This window comes from Hippocampus bargibanti, linkage group LG19 (genome assembly GCF_051943395.1).
Source record: "Hippocampus bargibanti isolate YZ-2025 linkage group LG19, ASM5194339v1, whole genome shotgun sequence".
In the NCBI taxonomy this organism is placed as follows: domain Eukaryota; kingdom Metazoa; phylum Chordata; class Actinopteri; order Syngnathiformes; family Syngnathidae; genus Hippocampus; species Hippocampus bargibanti.
In genome coordinates, this window is record NC_142752.1 from 4,486,309 (window position 1) to 4,513,974 (window position 27,666).

Consider the following 27,666-nt stretch of genomic DNA (forward strand, 5'->3'; position numbering starts at 1 on the left):
TATAAATATATATATATAAATATACATATATATATATAAATATACATATATATATATATAAATATATATATATATAAATATATATATATATATATACATATATATATATAAATATACATATATATATATATATATATATATATATATATATATATATATTATATATATATATATATATATATATATATATATATATATAAATATATACACACACACACAAAACTATTCTTATTTTGGCAAAAATGAAGTCGAGGCAGCGTCTCGCATGGTCACTTTTTATTCATCAAATCAGGTCATTCCACCAATTGAGAAGATGTCGGGCGTCCTTCACTGTCTCTTTCCCGCACCCTCCCAACATTGTTCAGATCAAGCGTTGGTTGACGAAATCCAGTCATTAACGGTAACGGTCCTGGAGGGGCAGTGGGGGTGCATTCGCTATCGCTCTCCCTGTTGCAACGCACCTGAATTCAAACGATGGCATTTTCAGCAAGCTCCGCAGAAGCCGGAGATCGAACCCCATCATTTGTGTGGCAGCAGGAAAAGATGGCGGCCCCTCCAGGACGAGAACTGCTCAACCTGTGCACATTTCAACCAACACGTTAGTGATACAACACATTTAGAAGCAGCCATGCAACAGATCAAAGATGTCCGCTGACAAAAAGACATTAAAACGCACAAAAAAGCAAGATTCACTTTCCATCCGTCCATTCCCGCTTAGCATCTACAAAATTCTGGCGGCCATTTTGTTTGAAATAAAATGGCTGTTATAGTATAATAATAATAATAATCCATTTAATTTCTAAGCACCTTTAAAAACTCTCAAGGTCACTTCACAGTCACAGGAGAGGTTTTTTTCTGTGGGTGAGCAGCGGCAGCCGCACGCGCCAGCGTTCACTCAACCCGGAAGCTAGCTAGCTAATAGCTAGTTAATATCTAGCTATCTAGACAGCTTGCTAGACAGATAGCGAACAGATAGCTGGATAACCAGCTAATTAGTTGGATAGCTAATAGACAGCAAGTAGATAGATAGCTAGTCAGCTAGTTACTTATATAGCTAAGACAGCAAATAGATAGCTAGCCAGCTAGTTAGTTAGATAGCTAATAGAATGCTAACTAGATAGCCAGCTAGGGAGCTAATTGAAAGCAAATACACAGCTAGCTAGCTAGTTAATTAGATAGCTAAGACAGCAAATAGATAGATAGATGTCTATTAGCTATCTAACTAACTAGCTCAGGTCATTCCACCAATTGAGAAGATGTCGGGCGTCCTTCACTGTCTCTTTCCCGCACCCTCCCAACATTGTTCAGATCAAGCGTTGGTTGACGAAATCCAGTCATTAACGGTAACGGTCCTGGAGGGGCAGTGGGGGTGCATTCGCTATCGCTCTCCCTGTTGCAACGCACCTGAATTCAAACGATGGCATTTTCAGCAAGCTCCGCAGAAGCCGGAGATCGAACCCCATCATTTGTGTGGCAGCAGGATAGCTAATAGACAGCAAATAGATAGCTAACTAGATAGCCAGCGAGATAGTTAGCTAATTGAAAGCAAATAGATAGCTAGCTAGAAAGCCAGCTAGTTAGTTCTATAGCTAATTGAATTTTATATCTTTTCAAGCTACATTAAAAAAGTTGTCTAGTTTTTTTTTTATCTTTATCTTTTAGGGTTCTAATTATGCGCATTTGTCTGCCGCGTGTGCAGGTGGTGTGGAGGAAGCTCGGCGATGCAGCCGGCTCGAAGCTTTCCATCCGCCAGCACCTGTCAGGCAACCAGTTCAAGGGGCCGCTGTAGCGCCTCCCCGCCACCAGGAGGCAGCCGTGCGTGCGCGACGTCCACCACGCAACCCTGGAGACAACTGGAATACCCATCACACCCCGCCAGGACCTGGATAAGCTAGCGCGCGCTAGTGACACACCTTTGTGTGGCTAAATGGGGGAACTGGAGACGGCGTTTCAAGCACAGACCCAATTCCTTTAGCATATCAGGTATCTTGCTAGCGTTAGCGCAATACAAAACATGATAAGTCATGATGAGTTTTTAAGTGTAGCCTAATGCTGAAAACCTTTTTTTATGAATCATTAGTAAGTAAAAAGTAATAGAAATGGTCGTTAGCATTGAGTCGTGACGATGCCCCAAAATGTGTTACATTTTGGTCTCGTTCACGTCTCCAGATTGTGTACATTCTGTATAAAAACCAAAAAACGTGGGGGGGGGGGGGTTAAAACGTGGATAAATAAAAGCAAAAAGAAATTGTATATTTTTAGCTTCAAGACAATAGAAAGTTGACCTGAACAAGTATTCCACCCCAAAATATTACAATACAGGTAACATCCGACTTACGACCAAGTTCCGTTCCGACCAAATGGTCGTAAGTCGAAATCCATTCAAAATGTTGAATAGAGACTTGGAGGCTGAATGACTCGCAAACACCCCCTCTTAAAATGTTAAAAATGGGGTCTCGAGGTTGTGGTCGTAAGTTCGGGTGGTCGTAAGTCGACCTGGTCGTAAGTCAGATGTTACCTGTATATTACTTTTGGGGGATAAAAAAAAAAATGGGGCAGGTGAGAGGGGGGTTAGTTTTCTTCTCTCCTAAATTTAAATAAACAGAAAGGCAAATTAAACAGTACAGAAGTAAAAGTAGGTGATGCTAATTGTAGCTAATTATTATGGGAACTCCTCCCACATCTAATTTTGAGTCAACTCTTATTATTTTTATTCCCCTTCTCACTATCCTGTAGTTAGTGTAGAAAGAACAAAACACATTGAGCATTCTGACCTTATTCTCGTAGTATTACCCCACCCCCCAACACATTTTTTTTAGCATTGCGCTAATAACCTAGCGTGGCCACGAGATCAAACTTTTAAAAAGACGCAGGCAACGTTTGCCTACATTGTGAATTTGATTAGATAGATATTAAGCTGATTCTTATTTTCTTTAGTTTTTTTTTTGTGTGTGTGTCGGACTTTAGAAAGAGTAAAACGAGCCTGTTTGGATGCTGTGTGCATGCTCGACAATCACCCTTCTCAGGTCGGCGTCAGGTCAAAAGTGGACAACAAGATGGCGGACGCCGCACATGTGTTTTTTTTCCCCACAATTTTTTAACGGTTTGAAGAATGTGCGGTCTTGACATGTTAGCCGTATCCTAAACCTCCTTTCAAGAAAATTGTAAAAAAAAAAATAGCAAGAGATTGCAACAATAACTGTGATGATGATGGCGTTTTCACTTCCAAAATCAAACATGTCCTCTTAGGGCCACACTGAACCACAAAACCCCTGGCAATGTTAGCTTACATAATAATAATAATAATAATAATAATAATAATAATAATAATAATAATAATCAATTTCATTTATAAGCGCCTTTCAAAATTCAAACTCACCGTCATTATTTTAAATAAGCGCTGAAAAAAAAACATTTGCTTTTCTTAGTTTTGCTGGTAAAGATGATTTTTTAAGATGTTTTTTTTAATTATTTTTTCACTAATATAAACACACTCCATAAAAAATAAGACTTTTTGAGGATAATGTTTAGAAAATATTTTCTTTTCAATTATACTGTATTTTTCCATATTTTTTTCTCTAGAATTAATATTTTCTTTAATACTTAGATTTTCTTTCCCTAACGCATTCTGTGCTTTTTGAAGGGGGGGGGGGGACACTACATTTTATTGACATTGGGGGACTCATAGAAACATTTTTTTTAACGTTTAAAAATCCCGTGAAAGAATCTTGCCTCATTTAAATGGGATATAATAAAAGGTTTTATCAATTAATTTGGCTCTGTGAGAGTCCGTTTTTATTCTACTGATATTTACATGACAAAAAAAAAAAAAAGCTAAAAAAAACACAAGTTTAATCTTGTCTTAATTATGCCATAGGCGACTCCATTTTTTTTCAACCTCTCTCCCTCATTCAGTGTGGCCCTAAAATTAATTTGCCTTCCACTTAACTCCCATTAAAAAGTGTCCTTTCTGTTCTTTTTAATTGGAGGAACTAGTCGATAGCCATGAATTCTCTTGTAGAAAAATGTAAATAGACATTTGAACTTGTACACGTTTGACATTCCCTGCCCGGAAGTGGCTCGCATGACTGTAACGTCTTCCCGTCCCTCTCAACGCACTTGAGCAGGCCGCAGATGGCGCTTCGGCACACGTTTCGAAGCAGGAGAGAAAATAAAAACACGAGTTGAGTCAACGGGTGAGACTGCTTGCTTCATTTTTTTGGGTGGGCTACACTGACACTGCCCTCTTGTGGCAACACTGGGGAAGTACAGTTAAATCATTTTTGAGACATCATTCTGCTTTTCATGCTAATTATTAGTTTTTATGGTTGTAATTTATTGATGTGAAGAAGAAACGATTTTTATGTGATGACATTAAGCTCATCTGCTTCAAATTGAAGTCTCAAAAATGTGGATTATTTGTGCTATAATAAAAATAATAATAATAATAATAATACATTTCTAAGCGCCTTTCAAAACTCAAGGATACTTTACAGTCATAGGATATTATTCCTGCGGGTGAGCAGCGGCAGCCACAGGCGCCAGCGTTCACTCAACCCGGAAGTATTGGATGTTATGTTCTAACTGTCCACTAGGAGGCAGGGTTTCTTTAAAAAAGAATTAGCATGCTAACTAATTATGCTACTTCCCGAGTGAGAAGTTAGTATTATAAAAAAAGCACAATTTGCTCTAATTAATAATCATAATACATTTCATTTTTAAGCGCCTTTCAAATTTAGGTTTTGGGAGTTTTTGAGCTAAAATATTTTGTTGGATAGTTAGCAGAATTGGCACATTCCTATTTATATTTTTGTTGAGTCAAAACTGATGTTTTGATTAAAATACATACATTTACTGACTAATTCCTCATTTTGTGACAGAATTATGCTATATATGTAGGTATATTTTGTGTAGTTTAAGGCTTATTTAGTAGAAAATCATGTTTTATGGGTAACTGGGCACAGATTATTCTCATTTAATGGTTTTCTATGGGAAATTAATTTTGGGATACACACTTTTCGCCTTACACACTGCCTGGGAACCGATGAAGTCCGTAAGCAATTTTTAAAAGTAAACTTAAAACGATCTGTCGAGCATGTATTGTCATAATTATATTTATATAATACATTTCATTTTGTAAGCGCCTTTCAAAACTCTCAAGGTCACTTGACAGTCACAGGATAAACTTTTTCTGTGGGTGAGCAGCGGCAGCCACGTGCGCCAGCGTTCACTCAACCCCAAAGTAAATCAAATAGATAGAAAGCTAGCTAGCCGGCTAATGGATAGCTAATAAATAGCTAATGGATAGCTAATAAATAGCCAGACAGCCAACAGCTACAAATGAATGGTCGTTGGGGTTCAGCAACAGGTGAATTTTTCTTCCTGACACGTCACAATTTTAAGTGGTGCTGCATGGCAAAAATTTGTCTTCTGCACGTTTTTTTTTAGGTCAAACAAAGTCATGAAAAAAGCAATGTATTTTTCCCCAAGTGCCAATTTGACAGAAATTGAAAGGTGGCGCCCGCAAAAGGCACATGAGGGGAGAAAAGTTCACCTGATGCAAGACGACGTGGAAACCTGACTGCCAAAAGAAGACAACAAAAAATAAATAAATGGGACTCACGTTTGACGCTCTCATCTCATCCAACCGCCGCGATTCATGGGGATGCCGGGGGGCGGCGGCAGGGGAACCTGCGACTGCCCTTGCGGCACGGGCGGGGGCGGGTACCCGGCCGGGGGGAGCCCGATGGGCGGGGGCACGTGGGTGGGCGGCATATGCGGCGGCGGAGGGAAGCCGGTGTAGCCCGGCGGCGGGAAGCTGGGAGGCATGGTTGGCGGCGGGTAGCCCGCCGGCGGCGGCGGGGCGCTGGGCGGCGGGTACGCGTGATAGGGGGGCATCGGGGGGGCGTAGGTGGGCGGCATGGGGGGCGCGTAGGCCGGCGCGTCCGTTTTCATCATGGACTGCAGGCTTTGGTAACCCTCGCCGGACATGTACGAGCCGCTGGTCGACATCACGTAGTTGGAGGGCGGCGGCGGGGGCGGCCGGTGGGGGAGGGGAGGCGGCTGGCTGGGGGGCGGAGCCTGAGGGGGCGGGGGCGCCGCTTCGCTTGGGGGCTCCGCCTCGGCGGGAGGGGCCGGGGCGGCGGGCTTGCGCTCTGGAATGAAGACGACAACAAAAAATGGATTTCAACTCCATGACGGTGATTGTGTACATCACGGTGTCAAAGTGGAGGCCCGGGGGCCAAATCTGGCCCACCACATCATGCTATATGGTCCACGAAAGCAAATTTCAGAATCCTTGCTGATTTATGTACCCAAATGTAAAACTGTAATGAATAAAGTTTTGACGTTGCCTTAGCAATGGCGACAACCATATTAAAGTAAAAGTATTTTTACTTTATTTTAACTTGGGGGAGAGGGGCATTTTTACCAGGTGGCGGCGGCGGCTGCGAGGTGGGCAACGGCGGCATGGGGCTCTCCAGTCGAGGAATCTTTGATCCAACTTGTTCTGAAGAAAGAAGACGAAACATACTCAAATATTAAAAGCGTCCTTATTCCATTAGATGGGTGGGAGGGGGCTGTACCTGGGGGCTTTGGTTCTTCCTTGGGGGAGGTCTGCGCAGAGAACCAAGATTTTAGTGGGCGGGGGTAGCCAAAAAAAAAAAAAAAAAAAAAAAAATCAAACCCGCAAACGAGGCGCTGGCTCACGTGTGCTCGTTTAAGTTGTCGCGCGGGGCTGCCGCCCTGCGGGGACGCCTTCATGGGCGGCGGCGGCGGCGGGTTGGCGGCTAACGGCGGCGCCGGAGGGGTGGGGGTCAGGAGGGCGGGGGCGGCGGACGCCCGCTCCTTTTCCTGCATCTGCTGCGGGATGGGCTTGTTGCCGTGGGAATACAAGTCCAGGATCTGATGGCAGATGTCTGAACGCACAACAAGGAAATCAAGTTCCAACAGCATCTTGGCGGATGGACGCTTACCTTCCAGAAGCTCGACGGGGACGTCCTGGACAAATTGCTCCCACCAGCGGCGGGACGACTGCTTGGCCGTCCATTCTTGGAGGTCGAACTTGCACAGGCGGCCCGCCAGGTACATGACGGCCACGGCGATGATCTCCGGCTCCCATTGGAGCGACAGCATGGTGCACAGGCTGCTGGGTGGGGGGGGCGTTTGGTTACTACGGGTGCGAGGGAAGACTCACGTCTTCTTATCAATATAAAAAAAAAAAAAAAAATCAAGCAATCCTGCCTCCTTTCACGACAAATTCACATTTAAAGGACAACCGACGTCTCCGGACAAGTTGTGTCCATAATTTGTAAAATGGCTTCAAATGACTTCTACTGAGCGCATTTTACAAAGATTCCACCGCATATAGCTATATTTTAACTTGTAAGACTCGTGCTGAATATTCCCGAAGTCTTGTTTTTGAGTTGGTGACGAGTCCGTCCGTGACGTCACTGAAGGAACGCCCCTGACCCAAAAAAAAAGGACACATTGTAGCAGTCCTTCCATCACGTCAATGCTTGTTTGGTCTGAAAACCCTCGTGTTGCACCAGAAAGAGCCAGAAGAGGGCGTCCAAGTTCCATGTAAGGAATTTATCAGCCTGTGGAAAGGGGCTGATTAATTCCTTACACGGAGCTTTGTCGCCATTTTCTGCCTCTTTTCTGGGACTCAACAATGAAGTCCAGATGCCTCAAAATGACACGGAAGGACTTCTTTAATTGATTTTTTGCAGATTTTGGACACTAAGTCATTTTTATTGGTGTTTTGCATTTGACTAAAAATATCATACTGCGTGTTTTGGGTATTTTAGATGCTATCAAACGTTTTTTTTTCTGATGTCAGTCAGGAAACGAAAAAGTGACGTCATTTGAAGCCAGTTTACAAATTATTGACACAACTCGTCCGGAGATGTCGGTTGTCCTTTAAAACTGTTGCATCAATAACTGAAAGTTATTATTGCCTTTCTTCAGAAGGAACGGTGCACGGACTTCATTTATGAGTAAAGGTAACACAATAATCACGTTTGTTTAAAATCTTTTTTTCCTATGCTACAGTATATATAAAGAATGCTGACATGACATTTTAAACAAAACACGTTAACTGTTGCCAATCAAATGGGGAATAAGCTACTCTGTAGAGTTCGTATGTTTGTAAATCTGACTGTGCTGACGTCAGTGCCTCACCAGTCACGAATCTCACCGCACGTCACTGACTAATACCATATTAAAGTGCATTTAAATCGCTTTCAAATGATGCACACATTATTGTTCTATGACAAATAATTAGGAAATAATGGAATTTTTAATGTTTGAAATATGAGGGGATTTTCTGCCTGTAACTACACAGTTAAAACAATGAAAATCTGTAACCGAGTTCTTTATCACAGTTGAAACTATCATAACTTTATTAATTTTTGGCAGATCTTAACGAGTAACGCTGCATTGGTTGTTTATTTAGTCCTAAAACTCAATATTCTGTGGGTCCTGCAATTTGAGTGAAAAATGACAAAAACCCTGGCACTGGAGAGGGACACATTTTTGCACGTGGCAGTGAATGAATTCATTATCATTTGATTAAAGAAGTTTCCAGCAGCTCCTGTATGTTGTTTTTCTACTTCTTTTTTTTCCTTTCACAACTTTGCTGCTGTGAAATGTCAATTTCTCCACTGCAAGACTAATAAAGGTGAATCCAATCCAATTACTGTGATAATTTCTTTATATTAATAGTTATTTTAAAATTATGAACTGATTTAAAAAATATTAAAGAAAAAACTCGTATGATTATAAGAGAGAAAAAAAAGATATCTTGTAATTTTTTTTTTCGCACACAAGAAAATGTAGCTCGTGACGTGATGAATCTGAGCGGTCACATGACCCACTCCTCACCTGTCGTTGACGAAGGTCCAAGCCATCTGGAGAACTTTGCACACTTTGTTTTTCTCCCCTTTCAAAAATACAAGCAGTCAATTGGCAACACGCAATCACAACGATTGATCACGCGCTGATCTATCACCAAGCTCACCTTTGAGCTGCTTCACGTAACGCAGGAGAAACATGTACGGGTGCTCCACCTGCAGGTCGAATTTGATCGTCTGTAAAAGGATTCGCTCCAAAACCATCACTTCCTCCTGGAACAAACACATTTTGCTCGCAAGGGTGGTCGACTTATCTAGCCCCACCCACCAAAAATGGTCGCCAAAGGTTACCTTGGGGTCGTCTCCAAACTGAGCAAACTGCACGTCGTTGAGCAAACTGCGTGCTGTCTTGATGATGTCTTTACACTTTTTGGGCGTTTCCTCCACTTTGCCCGCCAGAAAGAGACAACAAGCTCCCGTCACCTTAAACACAAACGTTGCATTATTGAACCGTTTCATTAAAACTCATTTCTCCATTAATAAAAATCAGATAACTTAAAAAAAAAAATACAACTTACATATCTGGGAAACTGCTTGAAAGAGTGAAACATGTAGAAACGGTGGAAGTAAATGATGCCAGTGGCCAGTGTGTCATAATGTCTGCCTTTTAGTCAAGGAAGCAAAGATAAAACAAGACACAAGATATGCTACTTTTGAAACAAATCAAAGAACAGGATACAATCCAAGTCGGGTGCCCACGTCGAATATGAAGCGGGCCCCTTCTCTGCGGTAGCGAGCTTCAGTGCCCGGGTCGAGGCCTTCTGACTGAGAGGGTGTGTGTGCCAAATCCTTCTTGTCCCAATACCAGCACGGCTTGATGTGGTCCAACATGGCCTGTTGGTTGGCTGCTGCATTTTCTTTCGACTCCTTCGTCATCGGTTGGGGGGAGGCCGCTGAGGACGAGGGGCCTGCGTTGACTGCCTGCTGGGGGGGGAAAAAAACGGTGGCAGGTGTTTTTTTTTTATCAATTTTAATCCACGTTCTTATACTGCACGAAACAAACCGATCACCTTTCCATTCGATACTTTCTAAGTTTACTAAATTCAAATGTTGAGTTATTTGAAGAAAAAAAACATGTCGCGAAAAGTCAATGACGTCATTATGAGACTCAATCCTCCCTCATTCATTGTCAATACATTAAACAATGCTACAGTTAGCACGCGAACGTGAACAACATCGTGACTTCACCACACGCCGACGTTAAATTAGTGAACGTCGTGCAAATGTGATCCGAGGCTATTTAAAAAGCGAGATACTTGAGGTATAAAACGTAAGCGTTTCATTTTGGCATCAACGTTTTGCAGGCTAGCTAACGCGCTAGCTTGCTTTGACAGTGTCACGGGGATCGGCAATCGACAATAACTGCCACATTTTGCACATTTGTAAAGACGCAGCGTGCCCTACCTTTAACATTAAGTCGCCGGCGTAAAAAAATATATAATTCTCGACGACTTGAAGAACAATTGCTGGTGTAATCCAAATATGCTAGCAAGCAGCTTCCATTGTGGCTGGCGTGAAAGACGCCATTACGGATTTCAGCGGATGTTGCGTCATTCGACGTAACACAACGCCCCATTTCGAATTGAAACGGAAGTTGCGTCTTTGACGTCACCCAGTTTGTTTGGCGAAAACCGGAACTATGACATCTCGCGTCATAAACATTGTGGATACAAATACAATTGCAGTATATTACGGCCGAATACATCGGTCATGTTCCGAAATCTACGGAAAAAATACATACATAAATTTAAAAAATAGAGAAAACGACGTAAAAAGAAGTAACAAGATTTTTTTGTTTTTAAGATTCGTGTCTGCTTTTATTGTGATTGTTATTAATATTAAAAATAATTTATTGCACTGTTAGTTTTTGACTTGCTTTCATTTCCTTATTATCAAGTATCATAATATTTATTAAGTTAATAGAGTTGCTTGTTCTGTAGCCACAGCGGAACACAAGCCAGTGTCTTACTGTGGCGGTCCCAAGCCCGGATAAGGGGGCTGATTCGCTGTGGCGACCCCTGAAGCGAAAAGACGAAAGGAAAAGAAGACTCTCCTGTATAGTAGCTGCACTTGCGATTACAAACACTAGATGGAGCCAAATGACTACTTATCAATTTCGACTAACCAATGTGTTATTTAATCAAACGCTGTACACCAGTATAGTACATGTACTTGCAATTACGAACACGAGATGGAGCCAAATGACTACATATCAATTTCGACTAACCGATGTTTCGTTTAATCAAATATGACACATTTCAGATCTAAGTAGAAGACAAGTGGCGTCTAATTTAATCAAATATGACTTTTGACAGGCTTCAGTATTATGAGTCATACCAAAATGAGAGGAATGTCTTTTGCTTGTGCCCTATCTTCTTAAAGTATTTGTTGTGCTAGAATCAGAGAAATGTGTTTTGCTTTGTTCTGGAACTTAAAATGAAAGGATAGCCATGAAGTAATTTTCATACAGAAGATTAGCATTCTGCTACATGTGGTCAAAATACAGTTATACATATATAAAATACATAATCATATGTAGTATTTTCCCCCCTTCTTCTGTCATGTCTATTGTGGTTATTTAGAGCCCGAGCATTGACTGTCATGCAATACCATGCTAATTTGGCTGCTGATATTTCCAAAACAATTAAAATTGACATCATGTCATAAAGAAACACAACCTGCCTTGGAAAAAAAAGTTTCGGAATGACATTGGTCGACCCGCTTTGATTCATCTGAACATGGCGGGCACACCTCTGAGACACACACGCAGTGAATCATTTAGCCCCCCCCAACCCTATTAAAATCTGCATTCATTATAAATTCATCGGCGCTCGGACAAATCCTCTTAACTGGTGAATGGAAAAGGAGCAAGAGCGTCATCTGCTTGTATCGCCCGTAGCAAAGGAGCGTCTCCATGTGCCACTCACGTCAAACAAAAAAAAAAACACACACACACACACACACACACACACACACACACACACACACACACACACACACACACACACTCCCGGATTCCACAGTAAATCAGCTTATGAATAATAAATCTATCTACTTTCTTTATTAATATTAAACATTGCATAATGAAGCACTGTGCCTTCAGATGAGTGCAATATTCATATTTCCATGAAGTGGACCTCTCATTGTTTATGTCATGCTGAGCTTTGACGCATCCAAATGGGCGTGGCCTTTGACCCCAAGGGTGCCACATTCATGTCTTTTCTTTTTTTCTTTAACCTACTTTAGACTCATAAAAACTGCAGTGTTGTGCACTGTTTGTCCTCGTATCTGTTGGAGGGTTATTGTTTTTGCCAAATTTGAAAATGGATTTTATTTTGAAAAGGGGCAATTTGAAGCTTTTTACAATGTATTTTTTTCTTTCTTAGTTTCACTATTTTAATACTTATTTAGCATGTCATTTTTTAATTGTCCATTTCAAAAAATGTTACTTAAAACATTAATGGTTAAAGCGTTTAGTATGTGGATGTTTTAAACCACAAACAAAAGCGAAAAATTGATTAATTTAGAATCGTATTAGCAACAAAGTGACCAGATTGAGTGTCTAATGTTTGACGTCCGAAGTTGCTTTGTGTCATGTGAACGCGCCCAAACTTTCTTGCACTTCGCCCGGTTTCTTTCAAACACCCCGAGGTGCGTTCAGGTACCCACGGCTTGACAGCGGCACTCAGCGTGTCCCCTCGGAGGCAACACTTTGGACTTAAAACATTTCTCGTGTCCACAAACGGTATTATGTGGTGTACGCCGCGTACCCCGTGTGCAGGCTAAACTGCCGGCGCATACAAGCTATAATGGAGACATTGATGTATTATTGAGCGCACCCATGGGTGAGGATCAAGGGAGAGTGTGTGTGAACTCGGGTTTGTGTGTTTTATTTTATTTTATTTTAGTATCCGTTGGAGTCGCTGCTTACAAAAAAGAAAAATAAATCAATAAAAAGAAATGTAATCTAAAATAACTTTAGATGGTTTTACACCTGCAAAATGTAGCCAGTTGGGGGCTCCAGTTCATTTTATAATAATAATAATAATAATACATTTCATTTATCAGCGCCTTTCAAAACTCTCAAGGTCACTTTACAGTCACAGGATAAGTGTTTCTGTGGGTGAGCAGCGGCAGCCACACACGCCAGCGTTCACTCAACCCGGAAGTAATTCAAATAGAATAGTAAGACAAATAGATAGAAAGCTAGCTAGCAAGCCAATAGATATAACTGTTTTTTTTTGCCACTTGCAGTTTGGGTTTACTGTCAAACTAAACATAAAACAATAAAAATATGCATGTTAAGGAAACATACAGTAGCGTTGCCTGAAGCGCGTATGTTTAGGTTTGTGCGAACAAACAATACAAAATCCAATTGGTGGGCGAACAGAATTAAAAAGTTCTTACCACAGCTCGTGCAATAGTTCAGCACAGTGAAATTCAGTCATGACCTGTCCAAGACACAAAATAATAAAACAATGACCGACAGAACAAGACAAAACTGAGAAGCCTGACGATTCTCTAAGCAGCGAATATATAATATGAAAAACAAAAAAAAAGTGTTGGGGACAAGTACCAAGGTTTGCAATGATAAAGGATGATGCCTTATATATATATATATATTCTTTATCCTCTACACCGAACAAGTAATCTGGGAAAGTCTCGTCGAGGAAAGACGGCCGTTGTCGTGCCATCCCTGTCCTCGGTGGTGCGAGCGCGTCTGCCGAGGTTACGTCTACTTGAGCCAGAGCCAAGATGACATTTCATTTATATAAATAATTAGTGGCTCTGAAAGTCCCCCAGGCCTTCCCCGCAGCAATCAAACTTCTAATGCTCTTAAAATTGCTCACCATCTTTTATTAATGGCCCGACGTTAAATGTATCGCCGCTGTGGCGAACGGGAGAGCAAACCATCTTTCTTCTTTTGCTGCTTTTTGCGCTCCGCCAGGAAATGGTGTCAACATTCAAATGGCACTCTTTTATATCGGACAATGTATTGCTACTGCGTCAGATCAGGTCACGGGCGGTGAATGGTGATGGCTAATTAGTGCTTTTTTTTTAATAGCCTTGCACTCTATAAAGCATATAGTAATAACATCATTAAATGCAATGAAAATAATTACACGGTGAATTGATTGTGACACTTTGTGGTCTGCACCACTTGCCCACTGGGGGCAGTATAATACTGTCAAGAAAAATGAAGAAGACTTTCACAGCTATGGTAAGCGACACTATGTTCAATATTAGCATACAAAATATTACAAAAATATGAGCATATCCATTTTTTCACTCGTCAATATTTAGTATATATTTCAGTATAACATCTTCTAAGGTAAAAATAAAGTGAGAGCGATCATTCAGTTTTTTTCCATTTTCATTACTATTATTATTATCTACTGCTTCTTACTTTTAAAGAGTTCAATCAGTACCTTAACTTGTATATGTATTTTAAGTATCTTTACTTGTATTTAAGTACAGGGTGTGAGTACTTTGGCCACCTCTGCAGCTCCAGAATTGAAAGGCGACCGCTTGGCATGTTTAGCAAGAGGCCTCCAACAGAGGGCGCTGTTGGCTTACAACATGTCGATGGTTACGGCATCGACCAAGAGAAAGTTCGCCGACCGAGTCAACTACTTAATTTCAACAAAACTTAATCTTTCATTACTTTTAGATTATTTAAATGTAAGAAAACCAATATTCAAAATTGTGCAAATAATACGAAATACATGCGCATTTTAAAATATTGGAATTATATATACAGTATTTTTAAATGATGTATGTTGCAATGTTTCAGTGTGATGTGGCACAGTGCCAGAGTCAAATTATTTAATCAAAATATACACCAAATAATAAAGGTATGTATAAAAAGCTGATACATTTCAAAAGAGGTTCAGAATTTTTTTGAAGGAAGCCATTTTCTTCAGCCCCTTTCCCCCTTTGACTTCGTCCAGATGCCAATTGACTAAAATGGTTTTTGATTGGCTGAAAGTGCTATGCGTTTGTTTAAACAATTATAATTATGATTAGAAATATTATTATTAGGTTTTAACTTTATATTGAACAGTAAGGAGTATCATTTAAGTAAAACTAAAACAAATAGTTGTTGGTCACTTTCTTCCTTCTTCTGATTAGCCAAAGTGGCAGGGGGTAGATTGCAGCGCCCCCTGTTGGGCTAGCATGCGTCGTGTGTCAAGCATGAATTGATGTCAATTATTTTACTGTACACCGGGAGCCCTTTGTTGCAATTTTAATAAAACCAGGTGGAGGACATGCAGGGCACCTCTCAAAACACACACACATACTTACACGCGCGCACGCGGGGTCGGTCCTCTTAAACAAGACCCTACAGGGAAAGCGGGAGAAAACCATTTGGACTCTCTTGTTGGACAAGGAGGAAGAAGAGGAGGAGGTGAAGGAGGAGGAGGTGTCTTGTCTGCCCGTGCATTCTCTCTCTCGCTCGCTCTTTCTCTGCCTCGCTGTCTCTTTCTCTCTCTCCATCAGCGAGTCTCCCGCCACGGGAGCCAAGAGTTGCCGTTCCGAGCGCCGATGCCAAAACGCACACAAGGAGCCGGTGCCAAAGGGCCATTTTTTTTGAGCGCACCACGACCACTACCACCACCACTAGCAGCAGCGAAAAGAAGAGGACGGTGCTTGCGGCAAGGATCCTAAATTTACATTGACAAGAAAGACTCGTCGCAACGTGGGATTTTGCAGCTTTTTGTTTTGAATTTTTTTTTTGTGGGGGGCATTGTGGCTTGTCACTCCTTCCCCCTGCTGTGCGCGTCCAGGTGTATTGTTTGCATTCGAAGAAGGGACAACGTGCATCTTGCATTCTCTCGACCGCCGAACTTGTGCGGCAATTATCGAGGAAGAAAAAGCAGATAAAACCCAATTCACGTAAAAGAAAAAAAAAACTAAATAAGGAGGGAGTAAGGGTCCGCTCAAAGCGAGAGCCTCCAGCAGACCGACAAGACGGTCCGAGCCGACTCCAAGTGCCGTTCACCGGGCGATGCCAGAGTAAATGCCGGGGCGATGTCCCGTCGCAAGCAGGTGAACCCGCAGCACTTGTCGTTGAGCCACCGGGAGACGGCACCAGGTGAGATGCACTTTCGTCACATTTTTTCTCTGGTCGAACCCCCCCCCCCCCAAAACACGCTTCGGTAGTATTTATTTATTTTTACTTGGACTCGACCGAATTTCAAAACTTGTATTTTTTTCTTGTTGGATTTCGACACTTGGGTTTCACGAGGAACACGTAAACGTGACGAATCACACTCAAAAATATCGAGCGAAAAGTAGCAGAAGCGTTTGTTTTGAACTTCGCATGAGAAACGGTCCTTATAAAAAACGATACATAACGATAATCCTCACCACGAATATATTGTTTGTATAAACGTTAGTGTGTGTGATTTGAAAACAAATTATTGTTGTAGAAAACGTAACAATGTCATTTTATCAATCTCGTGTGTGTCAATTGCTGTCTGTCACGTTAAAATTGCTTTGGCTTCTGATTGCAATCATCGTTGTCATCATCATACTCACCGACAGACACACACACAAATGTTGCACAAAAGTTTGTTTAAACACAAGAAATCATGCATGACCAGATAAGAACTTTGGCTCATTTCCTTTGTGAAAAGAATTTATCTTGACACAACCATTTGTGATTCAACACACTTTTATCTATTTGCTGCTTGTCAAAGATTAAAAGTGTCCCCCCCCCTAATCCGAATCCGAATATCAATTTGAACATTCATCTTGTCGCTGCAGCCTACTGCTCGATCCAATTTGATAGACGAGGCCTAATCGCACTAATTCAATGCACACCAGCTCGTGATGTAATCTGTGGCCAATGTTTTTGTTATGCGTGTTACAAATTATTGATCCTCATCACTTAGCGAGACAATTAAAGAGCTCTTTCATGCTATTCCCCCTTATTATTGCACTTTTATTATTGTTATTATTACAATCAGTGAGCCATGTTGCACACTTTGCATTATTTTAATGAGTCAAGTTGATTCATGTGCAGACAATTCATTTACGAGTTGTGGAGGAGCAAAAAAAAAAATTAATAATCCAAACTACAGTTGCACCTCAGGGTGTGTGTGTCGAGTGCCAAGTGTGTTCGTGTGCGTGTGACATTTACCTACATGCATTAAGACAAAAAAAGTTTGCATATTTTCATTTGTCAGCTGCAGGGCACTAAGGCAATGTGTGTGTGTGTGTGTGTGACTGGAATGGGAGGGAGGGTTCTAGGGGACAAATTTGTGGCGTAACAGTTAAATATTTCCCACCCCCGCTCGCAGCCATGGGTCACTTTGTTTGACGTCTTTTTTTTGTCACTTTGCATAACACACACACACATGCTTTTGAACTTGATCCACACGGAGGTGTCAAGACGTGCAACACGGTTGGCCGTGCAAAAGGGCCTCAGTCTGGTCTTACCTGTTCTGTACGACGCGCACACACACAGACACACACTCATACGGCAACAGACACAAACAGTGCAAAAGCGACAATGTTTGTCTTGTTTACTCAGGTTCACCCCAGACGTCTAAAAAGATGAGTCAAATCATGATTAAGGTTCTGTGTGTATGCGTGTGCGAATGTTATACAAGAAGGCGTGTTGAACGGAAGCCCGATTGTCACCTCAGTATAGCAAGAACCACACGCTGAGGGCGAACTGTCAACATTTTGCTCCCAATGTCACTTTTTTTGCATTAGTGTAATCCGACTGCGACAGAAATGACAATACGCGCGTTAGACGTGAACATGGCTACGCACATACGTGTATGTGTGTGTAACGGAAGACCCCAATGTGCCCTCCCCAACTCTGCTAAGGCAAAGCAATCAGAATTTGGACGTGGTGAAAACACACCTCTGCTTCATTTTGTTCTCTATTTTAGGTGTACAGTATCATCAAATGGATGTATAATATGATTATAATATTATGCTTCACATAAATGTATGAAAAAACATTGAATCGCACAGTTTAGTAAAAAAAACAAGTTGTATAGAGTGTAATTAAAAAAATAGTAAAAAGTAAAAAATAAAAAACCTCAATGCAGCATAACTGTTTTAAATGGCAATTTTTGGAGGGCGATTCACCTGTGATGAACTCTAATTCACGTTTTCATGTTCTAGTAGGCTTTCCCTGTCATGTTTTTTTATTTATTTTACTTTCTCAAAGAAGCCTTTACAGTTTGGCGCTTACAGTGAATGTTATCTGAAGCTGTTCATAATTCACACCCCCCCCCCATTTTGCCCGAGGCCTCGATTGCAGCCTATCACACAAGTGGTCATCCCCTATCACCCCCATTTATCTCCAAAATTTGGAAACGTGAAATTGTACAGGTGTAAATATAGTTTGCAAATGATTTATCTTAACCGGATGATGTTTTTAATGGCACAAGAATTTGGCATTTCAACAGGGGTGTGTAGACTTTTTCTAGGGTGTATCTGGCCCAAAGTCAGATGAGCTATGCTAACATGACATGGTTAGCGTTAACGGAGGCAAGTATCAGTTTGATTCGTGTCAAATCTTGCTGTCAGGAACAAAAACAATTTTTTTGGGACAAAAAATGTAACCAATAATCCCCAAGATTCTAACTTAAATCAACAGTGAAATGTATTCGACTGATTCCGCCTGATGAACGCGGAAATATGATTCTTTTTCTCCCCTGTTCGTAGTGTTCAACAACAAGGCACGTGACAGCGTTATGAAACCGAAGCGCGTCGTCGTCATTTTCTGGTTAACGCGGCGAGCAGGCCGCATTTTGATCAAGCCCAACTTGTTCTTGAACTGGGTTTGGGGACCAACGCTAAGCAACCTCGCCGCCGGCCAATTCCAATTAGTGTTTACACTCAGGCAACGGAGGACGAAGACACACACACACACACACACAAGCGCACATGTAAAAAAACGGTCAAACTGTCTTACTTTGGACTTGAGCTTGTCACTGTGGGCTGTTTCCTTAATAGTTCCGGTTATCCGGGGATGGATGGCACCTCAGGCTGCAGAAGGCAGAAGGGCCATTTGATTAAGTCAACACATCACGAGGGCTTATTGTGGTCTTTTTTTTTAAAAAGAGGAATAACGTACAAAAAAAAAGGTTGAGCGAGAGTTGAGGTGTCAACTGTCAGGCGGGTGTCCGCTTACACGAGAAGTCGCCGCAGGTGGTCGGCAAGTCATTTTGACAGGCGTTTGGGAGTCGCGCGGATGATGAGCCCTTTGGGGCCGCCTTTGCACCCCATTGGGGCAGAGAACCGGAATGGTAACATAGTTCTGGACAGGAAAGTTGCAGGATCGAGCGCCTTGTCGTTACAGGCGCCAGCCAACAATGTTTACACATCGTTAAATAGTCTGGAAGATCTAAAAGACAAAAAAAAACGTAAAAAGTGACAAATAAGTGTGTATTAGTTTTCTTTTCTTTATAAGATGCAATTCAATGGGGGTGTGATATGATTCAAATACACTTTTAAGGTGGTTTGAGTGAGTTGGATCTTTCAAAATAAAAAACGATGGCTTTTGTGTGATGCCCTCTTACTTTGAAAGGAATCAGAAGTGCACGTTCAATCGTCAATCATCGTACAGATACGTGCAAATCTCTTTTGGGATAAAGTAAAGTCAGTTTTAGCCAAAATTGTTGCGCGCAAGGTTGAGAAACACTAAAAATAAGGAGCAATCAATCAACGAATAAATAAATAAGATGTCATGTTGTTACTCAACAGGCCACACCCCTTAAAGGCGCACAGACTTCACTTCATCTATTGTTGTGACTAAGCTCGTCCCAACATCCAGCGACTATTTTATTTGTTGACATTTTCATTTTTCATTATCAATATAGTGCTATTTTCAAAAAATATATATATACTGCATATAAAACTAAAACGACATAAACTATACCCAAAACCAGGTTGACCCTTTTTAAAAAATGATGGGTGTGTAGTTAGCAATTAAAAAAGTCCATATTTTTTTAATCAAAATATCCCCTCCACGCCCCACAAAACGCATGAAGCTCCTCAACCATCATCAACATAGTTCCTCCGCAACAGAAGATGGTACATCCGCGATAACTCTCAAACTAACTGAGCACAAAATGCGATTGATGCCCCCCCCCCCCCCCGTCGCTCCTCAGAGTGGTACGTTCCAATATGCAGGGAGATATTATAGGCAGCAAATATTTTCATACGATTTCTATAAAAAAAAAAGGATATGTGCCATGCGTGAGACACCAAAGCAAGGATGTTGATGCAAAACAAAGTACAAAAGGTTATTACCATGTGTGTAGTTATGACAGAAGTAAACTTCAGCAAAAATATAGTTAGGCAGAAGGTAAAATAAATAAGAACAAACATAAGACAGCCCAAAAAAGGCCAAAATGCAACATTTGAGCAAATTGAGTATTTTATCACTCTTTTGCCATATTATAACTTTATCGCTATACCATCTATATCAATTCATCCCCCCCCCCACGCTAGGCTAGCTCGCAACATTTTCACTATTTTTACAACGCATCGATTATCAAGCAAGGTTGCTAATGTGAATTATCGTCATCATCACATGACAAAGTCCGCACAAAATAAATGTTATTTTGTTGTTGTTTTTAGGCCTGACGTGAACTTTAGCACGCGTTAGCCGTTTGGCGCATGGCGTCGGATATAACGGATGCGCCTTTCCCTAATCTGATCTGCACACTTTTTTTTCTTAACCCTCTTGTTATTTGTACCATATGGCTACACACACACACATACACACAGAGTGTAAGTAAGCAGACGACAAGCTCAAAGGCGTTGATTGGCTCCCGATTGGCTGTCGGCCATTTCACTTTGTTCCCTCATTTTGCTTGAATATTTCAGCATTGTCAGCCGAGCACATCTGATGAATTTAATACGCCGCGCTCGCTCGCTCGCTATCTTATCTCGGAAAAAAAACACAAAGTTTGTCAAACGCCGATGCCTATCTTCGGCGAGTCATCTAACTGCGACGGTGGAGATCGGCGAAAGCCCGGCCGCCTTTCCCCGTCTGGAGCGCTTGGCCGCCTGCGGGGGCGGCGGAGGCTAAAGTGAGGCCGCTTGTCGTTTGAATTTTTGATTGCAGCCATCTGCGATGTCGTCGCCGGTGTCGTTCACTCCCAAAGGGAGTGAGAATCACCCACATGCAATACAAGCCCCCCGTCTCACCCCTTCACATTACCCACCCTCAACCTCCTGCCCCCCCCCGTTATGCACCCACACCACCCCTGGGGGCATACTTGTGTGTGTGTGTGTGTGTGTGTGTGTATATGTGTTTTGGCAAAGAAACACAAAGATGGGAGGAGAAAGCGATTTTGTTTAGCAAAAAGATATAATGTACATTTCCTTTGTATTTAAAAGGCAGGGGGTCGATTCAAATGATAAAATCATAAATAAAGCAACAAATAAACACCGTAATAATAAGTAAAAAAATAAACAGAAATAATACATAAATAAGTACAATAATAAATAAATAAATTAAATAAAGGCCAATGTGTAATGGTGGGACAAATCTGATACAATAGAGGAAGAAAAATAATAAACCTACAATAAAAGATATACAATAACAGCAAAATAAGAAATAAATATAGAAAAAAACACTAAAACAAGAAAAAAAAAAATCACAAAAATAAGCAAAAAAAAATAAAAAATAAACACAAAAAAGCAAAAAAAAAGCAATTTTGCTTCAAATTTTGAATAAAAAGAACAAATTACAATAAAATAAAAGAAAAAATAATAAAATGCATTGCCAAAGTAAAGCAAAGCCAAGTTAAAATTGACAGTGCTGTTTAAAAAAATATTTATTCATTCAATTATTTTTTATTAATCTATCTATTTATGTATTTTTTTTTGTAAACAGGAGAATCTCACACCCATTCCCTTGGGGGCATATTTGGTGTTTTTTTTTTCTTTATTTCCTGGGAAAATGCCACCAAAAACAAAACAGCAGCATGCCCATTTTGCGCAAAATTCTTTCTCTTTTATAATTTTTGCCCCCCCATGACCAGGCAACATTTATATCAGTTGGGTCGCAACCATTAGATTTTTTTATGAGATTTATTAAAAGCCACTGATGTGAACTTGCAAAATACCCCCTCCAGCTAACTTTGAAGAACCTGAGTCAGAATGCAAATTACCATCAGGGAACAAAGCCAAGGCCCCCAAATGAGGTTAAAAATTGAAAAAAAAAAAAACCACGATCACTTATTATTAAAACTAAAGAAGCCAATTATTAGCTACCTTTGCCTTCCTAGCCCAGAAGCAGCGGGGGAAAAAGATCACAATTACATGAATTTAGAAAAAAAAAAAAAATCGCTGTTCTGGTGTCTTTTTGCTTTCGAGCCTTTGTTTAAAACGCATGATGACTGCATTCACAATAAATGTGACAAAATATTTTTATTATCGATTTAAAAATATGTGGCTGTCCAATTAAAAAAAAAACATATTTACAATTAATTTAAAGATAAACCTTTTATAGGTTTTTTTTTTAAAGTGATGTGACATTCAGAAAAAAATACAATCAAAATGATAATTAATCACACGCATGTGTCATGTTGTTGATGCGCTGATGCTAATAGAAGCTACCAAGAGACCCTCGGTTGAGCTTCTGTAAAAATAGAAGTGTGGTAATGACGCCTGAGGCAGATAGGGGGCGCCCTAAGGCTGCCGGACTCCTATATACAGAATGTGTGAGTGTGTGTGAAAAAGAGAGCAAGAGTGAGAGCTGGCCAAGCTGCTTGAGTTTCACGGCTCGACCGCGTGTTTGACAGGCTCTCACGCCGCCTGCTACAGACTTGAGCGTGTGTGCAAGCCTGTGCATGTGTGTGTGTGTCGGGTGTTTTTCTGGGGGCGTGCGTGTGCGCACTTACACGCACACGCATGCGCACGTTCCCCTTTGCAAACATTCCATGCTAAGTTGTAGCCTGCATGTGTGCTTCCGGACAGGTGAGAAAAAGGGGTGCAGCCCGCATGAGATGTCCAAGTTTGTCACGGCTGTGCACGAGTACGCGTGCACGTGCATATATTGAATAACTGAAGGGGATTTTTTTTATCCATATTTTTTTTCTGCAGAGTTCCTAAAACTGAGAAACTTGATTTAGGTCTTTTTTTTTTAATCCTTCGGCTGATTAATTTTTTATTATTTTTTTTTTTGTGTGTGTACAAAAAAACTGCAATATGCGCACCATATGGTGACAGTCAACCCAACTCATCTGACAGCCTGTTGTAGTTTTAAAAATCGTGAAAAAAAAGAAACTTTGAACTTTTTTTTTGTCAGTTGAGCTGGTTTGGTGTCAAACTAAACATCAAACAAAGAGAAATACACATGATGACTTTAAATCTCCATTTAAATTCTTACCTTCTGCTAGCTTCATGCTAACATATAATGCCAATCACCATAGACGGGCTGACGATTAGCATCTGTGTGGTTTTAAAAGGCTTTCAAGTAATGGATGTTTATTTATTTCATTTTTTCTTAATTCTGCTCTCACTGGCTCAAGTATGTACTCATACATACTTCTACCGGAGACACTTCTGACTCGAGTATGCTTTAGCAGCTAAGCTAACAAACAAGAGCCTACCTTTTGTCCGAGCGTGGGTGGGCCTGGTGTCATCGTCAACGTTGGTCATGATCTAAAAAAAATACAATAACATCAAAATAATTAAATAAAGAATTTGCTTGGTCAAGGTCACATTGACGATAGTGAAAAATAAAATGTGGAGGGGGAAAAAAAATAATAACCAAGGATATTATCAACATTTTGGACGAAAGGCTAAGTAAATGCATCAAATGTTAGCTTAAGGGCTATTTTTTTTTGGCGCAAAACCTTCATTTCTCATTTGAAATTTCTTGGCCGCTTTTCTTGTTTTGGCAATAATGTTCAAAATAGATTTGGGTAATTATACTATGAGGCTAATTCCCTCACCTTCGATAAGGGCAAAATCTGGATTGCGGTGGTTCACATTGGGGGCCGCAAACCGCGCTTTGCGCAACCATCTTCCTATCATCTAAATCAGGGGTGTCAAAGTCATTTTTTGCCGCGGGCCACATTGTAGTTATGGTTTCCTCTCGAGGGCCGTTATGAATTTGGGGAACCCATTAGAATGTTTAAATCCCTACAAATAATACATATAGAGTACACAGCAAATTAATGAATAACTCGTTTTCAAATCTGAAGAATAATGACTTTTATTGTGGTTGACATCCAAAAATATGAAATTTTGGCTCAGATTTTAGCAATCATCATGGAATTTAACAAGTTTGATTTGCTTTCGCGGGCCGAAAAAAATGATGTGGTGGCCGGATTTGGCCCACGGGCCTTGACTTTGACACCTGTGATCTAAATACTCAACATGGCTGGCTTCCCTGCCGTCGCCATCTCGACACTTGTCTCATCGTCTCCGCCGCAAATAGCAACGCGGCGTTGTTGTTAGCTGGGAGATCTCCCCTTTGTAATATACGGCGCACGTGCACGGCGGCAACATGGCCGCCGCGTGCATCTATTAACGGGCGCGTACGTGCATGTGCCTTTCCTCCACCGACGGCGGCCACAAGCTGTGTGATCCGCAGGTAAATATGCATTTGTGTTCCTTCGCCGCCGCCAAAGATGATGAGATGGAAATGATCTGGCAACCCGCCAGCGTTCCACGTCGGGAGCGGAACGAAGGCGAATGCAGGGCGGGGGTTTAGGGGGGTTAGGGGGGTAGGGTATTTATTTATTTTTCCTCTTAAAGGCGGTGACTAAATAGCAAAATATTTGGGGGAAAAAAATCGGGGGATGGTAAAGCGGTGCGGAAAGTTTGGAGGAGCAACGGTGCTCCGACAGTTTGAGATGGGAGATAACAGAGTTTAGGATCTGTGCACTGATAACCGATAGTAACACACTCACACACACACGCAATAACACACTCTCATACACACACAATAACACACACACAAACACACTCTCATATATATATATATATATATATACACACACACACAAAGTGGTTATCTTAGCCTGAGCAATTATTCGAGATGTCATGTTTGGAGAGGAGGGGAGGTTTGTGAGCATCTCTCCCAGGAATGAGCACCTCTCCCTGGGTACACGCCCGCCTCAGATGCCCCTTCCTCCTCCGGGCCACCTGGAGCTCCTCGGGAGTTTCCGGCTTCGGGAAAATAACTTTTTTTTTTTTTTACTTCGAGGTCATCCACTCGGGATTTGCGTTAAGCAGAGGGACTCTGTCGACGCCATCGGGGTGTGCACGTGTGTGTGTGTGTGTGTGTGTGTGTGTGTGTGTGCGTGTGTGTGTGATGGTTATTAATGTCCGTGTCAGATGAGTGAAGAATGAGATTTACTCCCGGAACAGGACCTCTATGGATTTTATGTCTGAGGAGAATACACTGTTTGATTCACCTGCACACACACACACACGTGCACACGCTATTTATTTATTTATTTGGTGCCAAACATGCATGGAAATGGCATTGTGTGTGTGTGTGTGTGTTTGTGTGAGAGAGAGAAAGAGAAGGAGTGTGTCAGAGCGGTCTGCAAAAGAAATGAAGGCCGTCAGCGGAAACCGTCTCACACACACACACACACACACACACACACACACACACACACACACACACACACACACACACACACACACACACACACACACACACACACACACACACACACACACACACACACACACACACACACACACACACACACACACACACACACACACACACACACACACACAAGGCGGTGTTTTTGGATGGCATCCATGCCGATGTGTGGCGGGTAAGGAAAAGCAGGTGTTGCTGTTGTGCTGGATGTCAGGCATATTAGCATATTTGACAATAAAGCTGACTTTGACTTTTTATTCCATGAATTCGGTACGACGATGTCAGTTTCTGTCATCAGGTTATTTATTTTAGATATTATCTATCTATCTATCTATCTATCTATCTATCTATCTATCTATCTATCTATCTATCTATCTATCTATCTATCTATCTATCTATCTATCTATCTATCTATCTATCTATCTATCTATCTATCTATCTATCTATCTATCTATCTATCTATCGGCTCAAATTGTTGCAGGCAGTTTGCTTAAAAAACCAATTAGAATGCTCTCCTTGATCTCGATATCAAGTCGGAAGTGTGAACGATTGCAAATCAAGGCAGTTTTCTTTTAATTTTAATCCCATTCCATATGCTTTAAATACACGTCGACGCGGGTGAGGCTAGTAAGTTTATACTCCCGATATCTAGATGACGATGACAACATGGAAGGGGGCGGAGTTTATGTGGTATCATTTTGTGGCATCTTGGTACCAAGGAAGTCTAATTGAACAAAAGAAAAAAATGCCATCTTGTGGAATGTATATGCAATTAAGAACATTTTAGCTAGGTGTGAATTTTCACTACTCCCCACAGGGCTCTGTATCAATCCCGTTTCTTCTTCTATTGAAATACACTCAATGATGACTTTTCTCACCTGTTTTTTTTTTCCCCCGATGTCATCTTGGAATATAACCCTCCTTCCCGGTGTCTTGTCTTCTTCCTCCCGCAGCCGACGGCAATGACGCAACGGCGAGATCCCCGTCGCCGGCCCCCGCCGCCTCCCCGCGGGGCCCCGAGGAGCACGACCTGCTGACGTGCGGCCAATGCCAGACCAACTTCCCTCTGGGCGACATCCTGGTCTTCATCGAGCACAAGCGCCGACTCTGTCGCGGGCCTCCGCGGGGGGCACCGGGCACCTTCTCCGTTAAACCAGGCGAGGCGGGCGGCGCCGCCAGCATCCCCATCTCCCCCAGGGGCCACGCCCTGGGTTTGGGGCGGGGGCCTCCCCTCATGCCCGTGGAGGTTGGCGTGCAGGTGACGCCCGGCAGGGACGAGGACGCCCACAGGAGGCTCACACCGGCCAAAGGGATCTGCCCCAAACAGGAGAAAGGAGGTATGAGGATACACGTCTGTACTTGTTTTTTTTTTTGTGTTAACATGGATATTTTTTAAAAATTGTATTAAAAAAACATATTTAAGTCACTTTTTTTGTGTGGTGGACAGCAGAAAATACCCCCACCACACACACATACCTTTCTGTCAATGTTAGTGGGGCATCATTGTTAGTTCCAAAGACATGGTATGTGAAATAGATAGACTTCTGGCTCATCTGGCACAGGCCTTGTCGCCATTTTTAATCATGGGGACATTTTGGTGTGAGAAGTGCTCATTTTACTTGCACACACACACTCATGCATTACTATTGTAATGGGGACATTTTTCTTTGCGGGGAAATTTTGGCTGCTACACATCAAAAAACTGCTTGGATAGGCTCCTTATTTTAGAATACGTGCATGTGCATGCGTGTGTGTGTGTGTGTGTCTGTCACCTGTTCACGAAAAATAGTTGTGTTTAAAAGAATCCTTGTTATTTTAACTGTGGCCTTCAGGAGGGATTAAAATGTAGCCACGGATGATTTCATTAGCCAGACTCGAGTGTGAATGTGTGTGTGTGTGTGTGTGTTGTGTCACACACTTGAGGCGCGCGCACACCCACGCAGGCCTGCAGGAAGTGAAACCAATTGTAAAGGGTGAGGAAGAAGGTAACGGAGTAAGACTCCCACGGTCCCTGAACGCAGCATTTTAAATCATCATCATTTTATAGAAATTGTTTCATCGATGAAAAGTCATTGTTGGACTTGCTGAGGGGAAGGAGATTCATCATCGGCTAACAGTAGGGGGGCAATGGCCATCAGGGTG

At 41.7% G+C, this 27,666-nt stretch overlaps 3 protein-coding genes across 12 annotated transcripts in view; 2 read left to right on the forward strand and 1 right to left on the reverse strand.

Annotated features, from left to right (window-relative positions):
* Positions 1–4,200, forward strand: part of LOC148883665 (coiled-coil domain-containing protein 85C-B-like) — a 52,190-nt gene extending 47,990 nt beyond the window's left edge. For all 4 annotated transcript variants that reach the window (XM_089022371.1, XM_089022373.1, XM_089022374.1 and 1 more), the window contains one exon: positions 1,700–4,200. In XM_089022371.1, the coding sequence (XP_088878497.1) occupies positions 1,700–1,789 (90 nt within the window). In that variant the 3' untranslated portion in view covers positions 1,790–4,200. The remainder of the gene's footprint in view (positions 1–1,699) is intronic.
* On the reverse strand, positions 262–23,560 carry ccnk (cyclin K). Of its 7 annotated transcripts, none has more exons than XM_089022369.1 (14): positions 23,507–23,560; positions 19,072–19,284; positions 18,853–18,926; positions 13,320–13,363; positions 9,592–9,836; positions 9,431–9,512; positions 9,204–9,335; positions 9,020–9,125; positions 8,884–8,941; positions 6,709–7,147; positions 6,585–6,615; positions 6,431–6,508; positions 5,624–6,155; positions 262–576 (listed from the first exon to the last, which is right to left on the reverse strand). In XM_089022369.1, the coding sequence occupies exons 5-13, from the start codon at positions 9,786–9,788 to the stop codon at positions 5,635–5,637; spliced, it is 1,644 nt and encodes a 547-aa protein (XP_088878495.1). In that variant the 5' UTR covers positions 9,789–9,836; positions 13,320–13,363; positions 18,853–18,926; positions 19,072–19,284; positions 23,507–23,560; the 3' UTR covers positions 262–576; positions 5,624–5,634. The 7 variants fall into 7 exon arrangements, with proteins under 7 accessions (XP_088878495.1, XP_088878494.1, XP_088878496.1 ...); XM_089022368.1 differs by having other exon boundaries at positions 19,015–19,284; XM_089022370.1 differs by lacking the exons at positions 13,320–13,363; positions 18,853–18,926; positions 19,072–19,284; positions 23,507–23,560 and adding an exon at positions 10,317–10,465 and having other exon boundaries at positions 6,709–6,917; positions 6,975–7,144.
* Positions 15,356–27,666, forward strand: part of bcl11bb (BCL11 transcription factor B b) — a 37,127-nt gene continuing 24,816 nt past the window's right edge. Inside the window, exons 1-2 of the mRNA XM_089022361.1 lie at positions 15,356–16,008; positions 26,478–26,861. Of these exons, the coding sequence (XP_088878487.1) occupies positions 15,945–16,008; positions 26,478–26,861 (448 nt within the window). The 5' untranslated portion in view covers positions 15,356–15,944. The remainder of the gene's footprint in view (positions 16,009–26,477; positions 26,862–27,666) is intronic.